The following is a 14,629-nucleotide window of genomic DNA, read 5'->3' on the forward strand; positions in this document are numbered from 1 at the left end:
CCATTTTATCATACCTTTGAAAAATAATCAACGCTGGAGCCAAATGCCTTTTCCCTTCCTTTTCAGCTTACCAAACACAGCATGAAAAGAGGGATTTTTGGCAGTAAGCGTTCATGGAAATTCAGATTAGCAATCTGCTTTCTCATGCAGTGAAAGATCAACATTTTGAAAATGTGGTTGAATCAAAAGCTTTATTTTTAGAAAGGAACCAAAGACAACAAAAGATTATATATAGGTAGAAACACTTTGATACCGTCATTTAGCCTTTTATATAAACATTAAATATAATTAATGTAGAACACATTTTAACAAAGTTGTCACAAAGTCCTCACAGGCAACTTGGCAGCCATCTTGGCAACGCCCCAGGCAGTTATCTCAGGCTAACAAGACCAGGCCTCTATCTTATCCAATAGGGGAGAGAGTGAGATCATCACTTTTAATGGTCACCTGGACATTAAATCATAATAAAAGTTAAAAAAGTTAATTTTGTGTCTCCAACTTCTTTTTCGGGTTAATCCAGAGTGGAGACCCCAAAGGGATTCGATGACAATGTCAGCTTGCTTCGTAATCCCTCTCTCTTCCCCTTCCTCCACACTTATCCACCGAATCGGTTGAAGCTGTCGGGAATATCAACTGTGCGCTCCTGTCAATGCAACAGCACGATTGGCTGGTATCTTTCCTTGTTCGGCTGCTATAAAGCATGCTTTTGGTTTTTGCAGGGAAGGAATATCTGCGGAATATCTGACATAAGGCCACCATCTCTGGCGTCGCAGACTTTTCTATTCAAAATGCTTTGAGTGGTGTGTCTCCTCTCCAGTTGTAAGTAGGTGTGTTTAATTAATTTATTCTTCAGAAACAGCTCCAATAATATAAAATACATCTTCATGGGAGAAGATAATATTTTTTTAAGAAATGCTGCATGGTAACCTTTGCATATAGCTGCATTGTTATAAACCATTTATGCCATATAAGAGGGTTAAAGTAAAAATATAAATAATGGGAGGGGGAATATGAATAATTGTCTAACAGCAGCAAACATTAATCACCATTATCATCACATTCATCATCGACACAGTCAACACAATGACTTAGTATGATGTTGGTTATCACCGCAGACATGTGCCTGAAATGATATTTATATAGGTCTCAGTGTTTAAGTAGCCAAGTGGGGGGAAAAAGAGCAGCCCAGGGTTTGCAGTAAAGGAGGAGAAAGCCTGCAACAAAGAAGCAGATTTCACCGTATAGGATTTTTTAAAACCAAATAGCGGTCTGACTGCCTCCTGAGGTTTTGCTCCTGTGGAGCGAGACAACTGTGCTCAGCAGCCTTCTCCACCCTCTTCCTGTGTAATGGCTCCTTCACGCAGTCAATCATGCAGTTGTCACGTTGCTCAGCAAACACATCATAAAACTCAGTTTCGTTTCCTTCTGCCCTACAATCACTTCAGCACCAATCTGTGTAGATGAGGAACTGTCCAGTCTGTTTTTTAGAGATTATTTGCCTCATCAGGTGTCACTCTTTTGTCAGCTCAGATAAACTTTCATACACCAGTGTATGAAATGTGTGGCATTTTTTTGATTTAACAAAATGAAAAGTATCAATATTTGATATTTAATACAAGGGAGCGCAATTGTCACAACATTGAGGCCATAGAATGGTCAATTTTTGTACAAATATAAATATAATATGGCTTGTGTAGTGTGTGTGTGAAACACAAGATATATAGATAGATAAATAACTTAACCACATTAATCCATTAAAACAGTTTATACAATTATTTCCTTGTGGAGAATGTGGGGCTATGCTGCACTACAAGTGTGTCTACTCCAGGAAAAACGCAGCCAACAATACTGTGAATATGAGAATTGAAACCATTTCAAATATTCAGAATCAATACGTATTGACATTTTGATATTTTTGTCAGCACTGTGGCTGAGTGGATTTACAGAAACATTTGTAGTGATATGATGACGTTTTAATAAATTGAGCCATTTACTGGTCTTAGATGCTTCATTAAAACTTTCAGAAGTAGTTTAAGACTGTTTTACCAGACGATAAATGCCTGTACTTATTCTGGTACTATCTTCTAAGTTAAAGGAGACAGATTATGCTCGTTGCCATGTTCATATTGTTTTCTGGGTTACTATTAGAATAGGTTTACATGCTTTAATGCTCAAAAAATCAGGTTTCTCATACCGTCCGAGTGCTCTCTTTAAGAACCCCCCTCCAGAATACCCAGTCTGCTCTGATTGGTCAGCCAACAAATGCCTGAGCCAGCAACGCTCACTATGTTACCAGTTGGCTCTGACATGCTGTCATCTTAATATAGCTGTTAATCATGCAGTGTGTGACATGATGACGTAGTGTGATGTCCAGAAGTGGACTACTGAAAAGACATTTTCAGGCACTACAGGAGCAGTGTTTTCTGTGGACGAGAGGAGCTTCAGATTGTTTGGACTTGGGCTTTTTAATGCAGCAAGATCTTTTACACGCACAAGAACCTATAAAGCATCGATGGAAAGGGAAACAACAAATATGCATAATAGCGTTCCTTTAAACATCCATATAACAGAGAAATGCAATTACCTTATTTGAGATGAAATCAGTCTCTACCTTGTAACTGGTGTGTTTTCTTGAGCTGGTCTCCCTCTGTAAAGAGATTTAAATCTCAGGTGGTTTCCTGCTCGAATAGAAGTTGAATAAATAAAATAAATCACATGTATCATTAGATGAAAAAATATGTTTGCAAAACGTACCAAAATACCGGTTACTTCCCTCCAAATACTTCCACTTGAATGCTATTCACACAACACCCCCATCCGATTTTCTGTTTTCGTTCACAGTCCTGTGTGCACGCATCATGGCTCAGGCAGGTAACGGTTAAGGTGTCAACAGCAGGGGGGCCAGTTCCCCATCCGCAGAGAAGCCGACCAGCAGGTCACGTTTGACTATAAACTGTCAGAAAATTATCCCTGCTGCGGGAGGTAAAGGCACATACACGTGTCTAAATTTCTTTTCACACATTCAAACCCGTACTTAATTAATTGTAGCCTCCAGCCATTTGACAGTCACGCTGTGTGAGTGTATGTGCAGCTGGCCCAGTCACACTCCATTCGCCACCCATCTGTCCATGTCAGACCGGCCCCCCTCTCCTCTCCTCTCTCCAGTCCTCACCTCTTCTTTTTACTCCTGCACTTTTCCCTCTCTCTCCTAACGCTCACCTTTGGTAAAAATCACTGCTGAGCTGTCTCCGTTTCCTGTAATCAAAATGGCTGTTGGTTAATTGGCCCGTTGGACCGTGTGCTTAAGAGGTGTTTGCAGGAGAGGCACAGGGAGACGGAGAGGGATGGGGTTGGGCTTCGGAGACAAGTCTGAAGCTGCACCGCGCAGGTTTCTGATGTGCGCTTGCAGACAGGAGACAAAAATGGAGGTGAACAGCTGGCTCGGAGTGGCAAAAGCAATCAACGGAGAGTGATAGATGTGTGTGAAACGCAGCAACTGTCAGTCTGAGCCGGCCCTTTAGTCATTACAATGTCAGATGATGACAACAACTACAACGGTTTAGGTTAATTCTGCTCGAATTAAGAGTTAGCCAAGAAGTCAGATCAACATGAGCAGACACTATGAAGGGTTTACAGGTCAGTTACTCTGAATCTGAACACTCCACTCTGTGCTTGGTACCCGCCGCTGTGCTGTGATGCTCTTTACTGTAACACTACACAATTAATTGGTTGCTCTTCCGCGCAGACATGACCATGAGTGGAGAGTTGAAGTCCAGCCGCTCCAGGGCAGCGAGCAAGAGGGCCAGCAACACCACTTACGGGTGAGTACGAACCCCACCCCACACACACACACTCACACACACACAGACATTTCAACCCCCACACACTCAGAGATAATCCTGCGCTCTATTATTTGCTGCAGCCCTTTATCTGTAACTCAATAGCTGCACCTCAGCGTCGCAATCAATGCAGCATTATTCGTTATTAGCTTCATACCAGCCGTGTATGTTAGCTGCTATCGATTTTGGCCATAGGTGCTGTCTCCATCAGTCAATGTTTTAATCTATCTGTTGATGTAGTGCACACATATGATTGTGGCTGATTACTGTTTATTGCAGGCGGTTCAATAATGGAGTGCAAGAGCTACACTAACATCACCCGTGTGCTCAGATAGCTGGTGGAGGGAATGGAGGGCAGCAGGGGAGACGACAGTGCATGTGTGTGTGTGTGTGTGTGTGTGTGCGTGTGTGTGTGTGTGTTTGGCTTGTTTTAATTCATTCATGCCTTCATTACTCTTACCTCCAACTCTATCCTTGAGCTGCATCTCTTACTGGAGCTGCAGCTCTGTGGACTGGAGCTCCTCTAATGAGCATAAACCACAGAAAGAACTGTGAGTGTGTGTGTTTGTGTGTGTGTGTGTGTGTGTTTGAGTAGATTCTCATTTCCTATGCTGCATTTTATTGTATTCAGAACTTGGAAAAAGGAAAAGTGCAATAGAATGGTCATCCGATTTGGAAATCCCTGAAATCCACCTCGATGATCTCACCGACATCAACACACATGACATTGCAGCAGTATGGTGACACACAGTGAACAATTACCTTTTACCGTCTCATCACTTTTGGCTTTGGGTTTTGAAACTTGCTGCATCAACAACTTTGTTTTTGTCATTTTCATGTCTGTTCAGTTGATTTACACCTGATCAAAGTCATTATGAGCAGTCAGTCTTCTATTAAAGGCTCCATATGTAGGAGTGTTACTTATTGATAGGTGAGTCATCCTATGCAGGGTCGTGGTGATGTCTGAACCAATGAGTCTTGAGTCTTTTGTGGAAGATGGCGAGTGACTCCGCTGTCCTGACATTGGTCGGGAGTTCATTCCACCACTGAGGTGCCAGAGCAGCGAAAAGTCACGACTTCGCTGAGCGACCTTTATTTGCTTGAGACGAGGGAACCGAATGTGCAAAAACACAAAAGTACTCATTACTACAGCAATGTTTGTTTGGAGTGTGAATTTTGTGAAGGTGCTCAGTTCTATAATAATGCACCTTTAAGTGTGTTATCAGTGATTTCAGCTGCTGTAGTTGCTCGTGAAGTTCATAGACTTTCCATTTGAACATCTGTTTGCTGCTGGCGTCCATGCTTGCAATGCATTTAGATTGAAAGTCGAGAATATCGACCTCCGACTTGCAATGGATTGCATCAATAGCTCTTACCCCACCGACTCTGACAGTGTATGTGCTCCTACATGTCCTCTGGAAGTCCATATGCTGTCCTTTATATAGAATATAGAATATATAGCATATATATATGGAAACGACAGGCAGGGTTCCTAGAAAACACCAATTCATCAGAAAAAGGAAAGATTAATGTAAATATTTAAACATGCATGTAGCTGCATCTACCTAATAATAAAATGGTGAAAAGCTGCAACAGTGCGGGCACACAGCGCTTTTGCTGACATTGGAGATGGTGAAAGGAGAGGTACACATATTAAGGCAACGGGAATAAACACAGTGAATAATAAATAAATACTTTGCAGGACACCCACCCTAAGACAAAATGCAAAACAGGTACGCAAAACAAACCAGAATAGGAAATGAATATTAACAGGTGTAATTATATTAATGCCGACTTGTTTGTCCCTCGCCTATTCATCAAATATTATTTTTCTCCATAACTGGAACTCCATATATGTTTCCAACTCCACAATATAAACTGTTATTTTTTCCATTCCTGGCAGCTCCATTTACTGTCCCTCGAAGTTTGTAAATGTATAAATACTGCAGCATGGATCATTTTATATTATGATCCCAGCATGTCCTTCAAAAGAGTTAATCCAGCTTTCTGCCTGCCCTCCCTCCTCCTCCTCCTCCTCCTCCTCCTCTTCCACCTCCCCCACCCCCTCTGACCAGCTCTGCCTAAACCTTAAACCGCCGCACATTATTTACCCATTCCACCATGTAGTTATTCAACAGCGTGCAGCCATGCATTAATGAGGTTACTCATACAACAGACACACACACACATAATGACTAACCACAAATGGAACACACCTGAGGTATCAGCCCTGATATATTCCAGGCCTGCCTGATTTTTCGCAGAGATGACACGGACTTTAAGCAGACCAACTCGGCTTCCTGTAGCCATTTATGGTCACATCCAGTCAAATTAACGAAGCTCAGAACCTGTGTTGACAGAACAGTCCTTCAGCCATGCTAGCAGCACTGTAAGGCTTAATCAGGCACAGAGATGCTGTGAGCTAAATGCTAACATCAGCATGCTAACGTGCTCACAATGATATTGCTGACATGCTGATGTAGGGTAGGTATAATGTTGACCATGATCGCCATCTTAGTTTGTGCTCATTTTTGCTAATTAGCACAAACCACCCATGAACCTACTGTTAGTGTTAAGGCCCAAAAAAAACATTGACAGGACAACTAAAAATGCAAACCAGCCATATTGTAACTCTGTTATAGTTGTAACTGTTATTGTTATGATTTGTGGAGGTTTTATATTTGTAACAGTTTTCCTCAAGCCAAGATAATGTATTCAAATATCTGTGACATAATCTAATATTAAATCCAAGTTGGGCTGGATTGAGGGTGGAGACAGTGGGAGAAACACTACTGTGCATAGTCAATGGGCCGCATGTCCAGGAAGTAAACCCAGGAGGCTTGAAAACGTGTTTTGGCGTATGCACCAAGCAAGCAGTTCACGTTGGATTGAAAAGGGGCCATCTTTGCATTCAGTATCCAGCTATTCTTATAAATCGATGAAACCACCAAGTACAGCAGACGCTGATGGGGATGTCATTAGATTCGAAGGTAATTGATCGTAGCCAAAGTATCGGACGATTGTGTTAGATAAAAAGTATTGCAATCCATCGATAGCTCTTGAGAAACGGCCATTAAAAACACAAGTGAACACCTCATTATTAGAGCCACACCACTACGGCATTAATGGGTACATAATGTACAACTGAAAACATAAAAAATTAATAAATTGGTTTTGTGTTTATATGAAGGCAGCATCTGAAAGTGTTGTCCTTTTCCCTTCATAGCGCCACATAGATTTTGAGTTATTGGGAAAGTGAGAGAAATAAAATATAGGCAGGCCAATCTCCATGATCATTTCCCACAAACAGAAAACTACAGCACAGCTAATGTCACAAATGTAAATCGTGTCGAGACAGCCACTGAAAACCTCCCTGTCCAGACTCCAATAATCCTGTTCTGTGCTGCTGGCAGCAGTGTGCCCCGATCCTCCCTCCTCCCACTCCTCTCACAGAGCCGGCCAACAAACACTACTGCCTGTGGCCTAGATTACTTTGTGAGCTAACTTTCCAACTCATGTCAAGACGCTGAAGCAATGTAATCTGCTGATGCTCACCATATGGGCTGCCACCATTTCTGAACTGCTATTCCTAGAAAGTTGGATAATCAGTTCACATTCTAACCTGTTAAACAAAGAAAACAAAATCATGAATGTATTTTTTCGTTGTCCAAGTCATTTCTTGTCCATGGCAGTTAACACATTTTATTCCCCTATTCCTCTCCTCCCGCTGCCTCCACCCTCATATGTCTCCCCCCAGGCCATTTGCTTCAGAGCGACCCTGGCGACATAAGGGTTTTGTCATCATTTATCACCCATGCTTTCTTACTGTCACAGGTCTCCTCTAGCTTGGCAGAACCCAGCTGTGGATGGAGGGATGGGGGAGAAAGAGTGGCAAGTGTTTCACGGCCCAGATGCTGCTGCTGCAGCCGCGGCCTCTGTGTGCTCCAGTGCACTGCATACAAAAGCTCAGTGTACTGTGTGGCCTCTGTAAAGAGGCTCAGGTGCCAGACGAAGAGCCCCAGAGGTGTTTGTGCGTGTGTGCGACCCACTTGGTAGACTAAATGTTGGCATTGTATATTTCTGTAAACAAAGGATATGTTGAAACTTTACATTTCTTTATGTTGCAACTTTTTGTTCTGACAGCTCTCTTCTTGTGGTCTGTTTAGGTTTATGAATAAAAGAATACTGCTAGGTTTAGGAAAACATCATATTTTGGCTTAAATTACCTGTTTTGGTTGCAACAATCATCGCTAAAACTGATCCGAGGTCTCCTTAAAAATACTGAGCAGTTTCACGCGGTCTTGAACTGAGGTCACTGACTTGCCATCTTTCTCGCTTAACCCCTCCACCTCTCGAAAAGTCAGGTCATAGACATGCAATCCGAACAGGAAATGTCAATATTGTACGTAGACCATCATGCGCACAAATACAAACATATCGGCGGCGTGCAGAAAACCTTAACTGACAACATTCTCTCCTGACTGTACTTGTATCTCAGTGAAGGAGATTGGCCTGAACACGGAGCGACTGAGCATCTGGTATTTTTCAGCTGCGCTTCATTCTTGTCATATTCTCTCATCTGTTTTAATTAACAGAGGGGCTGGTCGTGGAGAGGGGTTTGAGCTAGGATGGAAATGATGCAGCAGGCCCATCTGTCATATAGGGCTCAAAGAGGCTAACGAAGGCAGGACAGGTGGAGGTATCAGGGTGTACTCCTGCTGTTGCCCGTTGAGCAGTGGGTGATGATGTCCTGTCTGTGTCTGCGACAACTTAAGGACTGATCTGATATCAGATATTACACAGATAGAGGTGAGGTTGACAGGAGACTGGTCACATAAGAGGGTTAAGGCAGCTGAAAAAGATCATTCAGGTTTATTACTACTTGGGTCTCTTTTTAAACCAGTGTTACTGGTAGTGGTAACACTCTGCAAACCATGTTAACTGCTGAGACTTGGGAGTGGGATCAACATAATTCAAAATAAATCTAAATGAGGCAAGAAAAAAACAGACAGACGCTCATTTGGGTTTAAAGAAAGTCAAACTTATTCTGAAGAGAAGGCAAAGTTGAAGGGAGAAATCTGAACTGTCAGGATCAAAAAGGTCCATCACACGACAGACTGACTTCCTTTTTGATATTTGACCTCCTTGTACTTGCCTTATTTATGCAGATGGTTAAACGATCGTCTGACCACTTGTTTCTTACCCCCATTAGACTTTGTAATGTTGACGCCATTATATGGAGGACTGAAACTGTTGAAATAAAAAATGATACTAAAAACAGGCATTGCCATTACATAATTTATTATATGAATTTATATTTCAGTTTTAACTTGCTACTATATGTTATTACCTTTGTCTTAAATCCCCTATTTATTTACTTTCCCATTTATTTGACCATTCTATTTATTCATGTATTCATTGTACAAAAAGGGAAAAGAATGCAGAAATAAATATGTATAAATGCAGTAATTAATGCAATTAAAAAATGAATAAATGATGAATGAAATGGAAAATTGAATGGGTAGTACATAGATTATTACAAAGGCAAATAAATACAGAAGGAAAATGTGAGTGAAATATCAATTTGTCACATGTGCTAGTAAAATTGTTTGTAGTGCATGTTTGTAGTATAACTAATTTATCAAGCCAATTGTTCGTTTCTTTTTAATTCATTTTTGATTTTGGTAGTTTGTCCTCCATCGCTGTGGTCCTTTCTGTCTGATCTAAGTACTTAGTGTAATGTTACTGTCACCAACAGAAATTATGACAAAAACTGTGAGAATAAACACATACTGTTGGTTGAACCAGAATGGTCATTTAAGATTTTTATCAGAGGTGTGATGGCAGTTTTGAGAACAGATATGTAAACTGTAGCTTCTTTTCTCAAAACAGCCATGATGCCATATGCAGCTTTTTTTTTTTAAATGAAGTTGTATTTTTAGTCACATCTCCTCTTTCATCCTGTCTCATCTCTTGTTCCCAGCGACGCTCGTCACGTATTTTGTCATTTGATTGTATGTGTGTATCTACCCCGAGGCTCGTCTGGCTGACATCTGTAAAACCCCCACGAGCGGTGAAAAAACAAAGGTCAAACGGAGGCAATCTGCAGTCAAGGAAAGTGCACCCGTTTTTACGAATGACCTCTTTCTGCCGGACATTTTTCTGTGACATCATTCTGATTGTCACAACACAGCTGTCTTCCAGCTGTTATGACAGCCACCCACAGCCAAATCTGTACACACACACACACAACATGATCATGATCATCTTTTTTAGAAATGACATAAGCGGTGTTTAAAAAGAGGGCGTTGCATGATGCACAATGGGTAAGAGATAACAACTCATATTCATATATAGTTAATGGGGGGGAAAGCATTTTAAAGCTTGTAAATACACAGCTGGGAAATAGATGCAACACAGACGTTGGTCTGTTTTCTGACGTAGGGCTGTGATGTGAAATGTGCAGATGTGATCCATGCAGGATTCTAGTCTGAGTTAATGACTGCGGATGTGTGATTTGTGACATTCAGGACGTAAAAGTAGTCGTCCTCAGTTTGCTGACTTGGCTAGAAGTCGTTTAGCATGTATTTGATATTCGATAGCTTCTGATATATTTTCAGAAAAATTGACTAATAAAAGAAAACAAGGGGAAATATGGAAGGGGGGAATAAAAATCATCTAATTCAGCATGGCTGTAGTTTGGGTTGTTCATTTATTGTATATTGAAAAGCACTTCAGAGAATACTCTGGTTCACGGTGATGGATTTCTTACCATTTAGTTTCTCCTCACAAATAGCAAGGCCATTCTGCTTATGTCTGCACTTTGGTAAAATGAAGTTAAATGAAGTGTGGAGAGAGTCCTGGGCCTTCGTGGCAGTGTTTTCATTTAGAGTAGCAACATTGTTCCACCCGTGTCAGACACCATGTGGCCAATCAGGTCCTGTCAGGTCACTGCAGAGCAGGCATGAAACCTGTTCCCCACACGTTCACGCGGGCGTGATTCAGATCAATACAGCAGGAGTCTGTGTGTGGTTTCAAATAAATTTATACTTATTGTGTATGAAAGCACGACCCGTGCCGCAGACGCCTTTTGCATTGCAGATTCGATCGTAGCAGATGAGAGCGCGCAGCCCCTTCAAATAAATCTTAACTTCTATTTTTACCAAGAAAAAAGTTTGGATCAAGATAAGATAAATTTTTATTGACTTTGAGCAGAAAAGATTAGGTTGCAGCAGCACAATGACGGAAATAAGTAAAGCTATGTGAAGAAAGACAAAGAAATTAATGGTAAAGGTGATGATAATAAAGTTGTAGAGCATAGCATATAATACAAGAGCATTTGGGGTCAAAGATATAGGTGAAGCGACGGTGGTATGGTTGATAGCAGAGTCTAAGTCTGTGATCACAGACACAGTAATGATTGCGTTTGTGTTTCGTTACACATATACATTGACTTCAGTAGAAAGATGATTATTTATTAAATTAATGCCATTTGATAAAAAAAATATATTTTTGTTGATGGATGCTGATGCATTTTATGTCATTCAGAGGATTTTTGCCAGTAAAAAGAATGCAGGGCTCTCGGTGTCAGGCAAAATGGACAGAAGTTTAGCATTGTTTACTCGCATATACCACCAGAACTGTATTGATACAACACTGCAAATCTTGTTGCTATTTCATGATCTTAGTTGTACAGAATCAGTGGCAATAAATTGCTCTTACACAGGGAAGGTGAGGAAGCCCGGGGAGTTGAAACAGCTTTCAACAGAGTGAAAGTACTGTTGGATCATCGGAGAGCACCCTGAATACACACAGAACTGGGGTGTCTGCTTCGACTGCCTCTGAAAGAGACCACCTCACACAGCGACTGACCGGATGTGAGGATGGGATTTAAGCTGCTTTCTTAAGCTCTCTTTTTTTATTCCTCCCCGAACCTTTTCTGTCTCCCCTTGTGTTCCTTTGAGGTTCCGTTGACTGTCCGCCGGTGTTTGTCCTCACCCCCATTTGTACGATTCGTCGCATCTCACCACCGCTCTCCATAATGGTGACTTTTCACCTCACCTTGTCTTTAATTGTGTTCGAATGCACCCGTTAGTTTGAACCCAGCATCCTCGCACACCTTCTCTAAGTGAGACGGGAGAGAAAGCTTCTGGCCAAGGTGTCATTTTGTCAGCCTGCTAACTATTCATCAATGCCGACTGTACCTTCCCCTTCCACTTCAGCATCAATTTTACAGCGTTAAGTGCCATTTTTTTATTTTTTTTATTTCTGCGGCCGGCTTTTCCCCTTCTGTCCTCTGTGCCTGGATGCACAGACGATGTGCTGTCTGCAGTCCGCTCCTGAGAGAGATGATGGGGGCTACTGTAGGTATAGGTCAGTGCAGTCAGAGGTGGGTGTAATGCTGGGGAAAAGGTCACCGTGTGCAGACGAGTGAGGAGAGTGCATCCGCTGGTTTAAGGGCTACTGCCTGAGCCCTTTGAGACAACAGAGAATAAGTGAAGATAGGAGACAGGTGGATGGGGGGGTAGTGACAAAGGAGGGAGAGAGTGATATGGTTTCTGTAGACATGATGTTCTGTGGAAAAAGGTCACGAGGCAGTGATGGCGGTGACACCAATAGCTGAGGGCGCGATAGCAAGAATGACTAGGACCTCATAACAAAATAAGAAATATATAGTTTTGTACCCATTTTTACTGTGTGTGTGTGTGTGTGTGTGTGTGTGTGTGTGTGTGTGTGTGTGTGTGTCCGTATATTCTGTGTGCATTACCAAACCAGATGAGTTATCTGGCCTGTCCTGAAGGCTTATCACTCTGCAGAGGTCGCTCCCTCTGCTAATGAAGTCATCTCTATCCCTCGACGCTGGGAGGAGAAAAGTAAGAGAAGCAGGTGGGAAGCGGGGAGAAACGGAGGCATGAAAAAAAAAGGACTGATGCAAAAGGGTGAAAGTCGCGAAGGGGTGTTAAAAAACAGCACAGAGGACGAGTGTGAAACAATTGAAAGAGAGAGGAGAAGATAGGAGGGGAAAGAGGGAGGGAAAGAAACAACAGCCAGGGAGAGTGAGGGGTGAAGAAAAGCGAAAGGAGGGGAAAAGCAAGTGAGCACTGCACTGCGTGTCATTGGCCCCCTGGCGTGAACAATCCATCTCAAATTGATCTTCCAGCTCGGCCCAGCAGGGCATTCTGAATCAATCTCAAATTGATCTCTGTGCCAGAGGTCGGGAAAACTAGCAGTGGAGCTTATCAGAAATATAGTGGTGCTGGGAGGATCTGACAGGGAAACTTATCACACTGCACAACAGGAAATGGGCTCTGAGCCCCCGGGGCAGCAAGAGGACGAGCCTGCTCCCTGTACACGCACACACACACATACGACACACACACACACACACACACACACACACACACACACACACACACACACACACACACACACACACACAGATTCAATGTCTCTCTGTGTACCCAACACAGCCATACACTGACACATGCTCCCCAGTGTTCAGCACAGTACAGAGAGGCTGCACTGTGCATAGACACATTAAAGAATGCGCTCACACGCACTCTCCGAAAGGCGTCAGTACGCACCCACGGGCTATGTCAAAAAATAAAAAAAAGTTTGTCAGCACAATATGTCAATACATTTTAAGTTAGACAGGTGAGACTTGAGGCCTGGAGCTCTTAATAACTTATAACACATTTAATGTGTCCTCAGCAAGGCTGCGTGAAAGGCCCGAGGAAGGACGATCAATACCGGCTCGCATTTAGACCGTCAGTCAGCTTAGGGGAGCGAGCTGCCTCTCCAGGCCCAGTAAAAAAATAAACCCAGACAAACAATTGCTCAAAAGTGACTTTCACCACACAGTGTCTCTGGAAACACTTACAATCCAGCACAGGAAGTGTGGGAGCTCTTCACACGCACGCCACATCTTCCTAAGCATGATGAATGTGCGCTCATAAACGTATTAACCCGTGAAAAATCATCTGGCTGCTAGTATTTTGTAGACGCCATCATTGTGCTATTGCCGTGCTATTGTGTGCGTGTACAGGGAGCAGGCTCGTCCTCTTGCTTTGTGACCAGTGTTCCCAATTTATGTTTCTTTGCGCTGCTTTTTTTCTCACTTTTCATCGCCGCCTTGGTCACCGGATTGAAGCTGACAGGAACTTTACAGAGCACTACCAGAGACCGGGATGCAAAGAAAAACTAACTCAAAGTTCATTTTGATGGCAGAGAGTGCCGCGAAGTGACACAGAGATAGGGCGAGAGGGGGGAATACAGGCCATGAGAGACCGCAGTGAAAAAAAAAAAGAAAAAACAGAGAGGAAGGGAGGGGTTGTCTTCGAGGATGTCAGCGTTCGGGAGGCAGCAGGAGCCTTTTCTGTGGCCTGGACTGGAAAAGCTCTCTGTCAGCACAGAGGGGTAATGGGGGTTAGCAGGGTGAATAGGGGGGGTGAAGATGAGCGTAAGAGTATATAAATAGGTGGAGTGCAAATGGTGTTACAGTATATCGGTGACCTCAGTAACTCTCGTGTTTACGGTGAAATAATGGAGGACACGTACATGTATGCGCGCTGGGATGCTGATTTAAAGACGGATCATTAAGTGGACGCCTCGTTGTGACTTGGTCTTCCTCCGCCGTGCTGCCCAGTGCACTAGCACTATTTTATGCTGAATATTTCATTCAGCGAAAACAAGCCAGACCGTTTTTTTGACCTTTGGCCTCCATGCAGGACACACACATGCACACACACAGACCTCTGAGTCACCTCCCTGCAGCGTTACGCTCCATTTAT

General features: G+C 42.7%; 1 protein-coding gene across 4 annotated transcripts in view; it reads left to right on the top strand.

Annotated features, from left to right (window-relative positions):
* LOC115580263 (heterogeneous nuclear ribonucleoprotein C) overlaps window positions 1-14,629 on the top strand; it is a 43,289-nt gene that overhangs the window by 3,350 nt on the left and 25,310 nt on the right. For 2 of the 4 annotated variants that reach the window (XM_030414430.1, XM_030414432.1), the window contains exons 2-3: window positions 720-827; window positions 3,746-3,821. In XM_030414430.1, the coding sequence (XP_030270290.1) occupies window positions 3,748-3,821 (74 nt within the window). In that variant the 5' untranslated portion in view covers window positions 720-827; window positions 3,746-3,747. The remainder of the gene's footprint in view (window positions 1-719; window positions 828-3,745; window positions 3,822-14,629) is intronic. The other 2 variants (XM_030414429.1, XM_030414431.1) reach the window with 1 other exon arrangement.

This window comes from Sparus aurata, chromosome 4 (genome assembly GCF_900880675.1).
Source record: "Sparus aurata chromosome 4, fSpaAur1.1, whole genome shotgun sequence".
NCBI classification, from domain to species: Eukaryota; Metazoa; Chordata; class Actinopteri; order Spariformes; family Sparidae; genus Sparus; species Sparus aurata.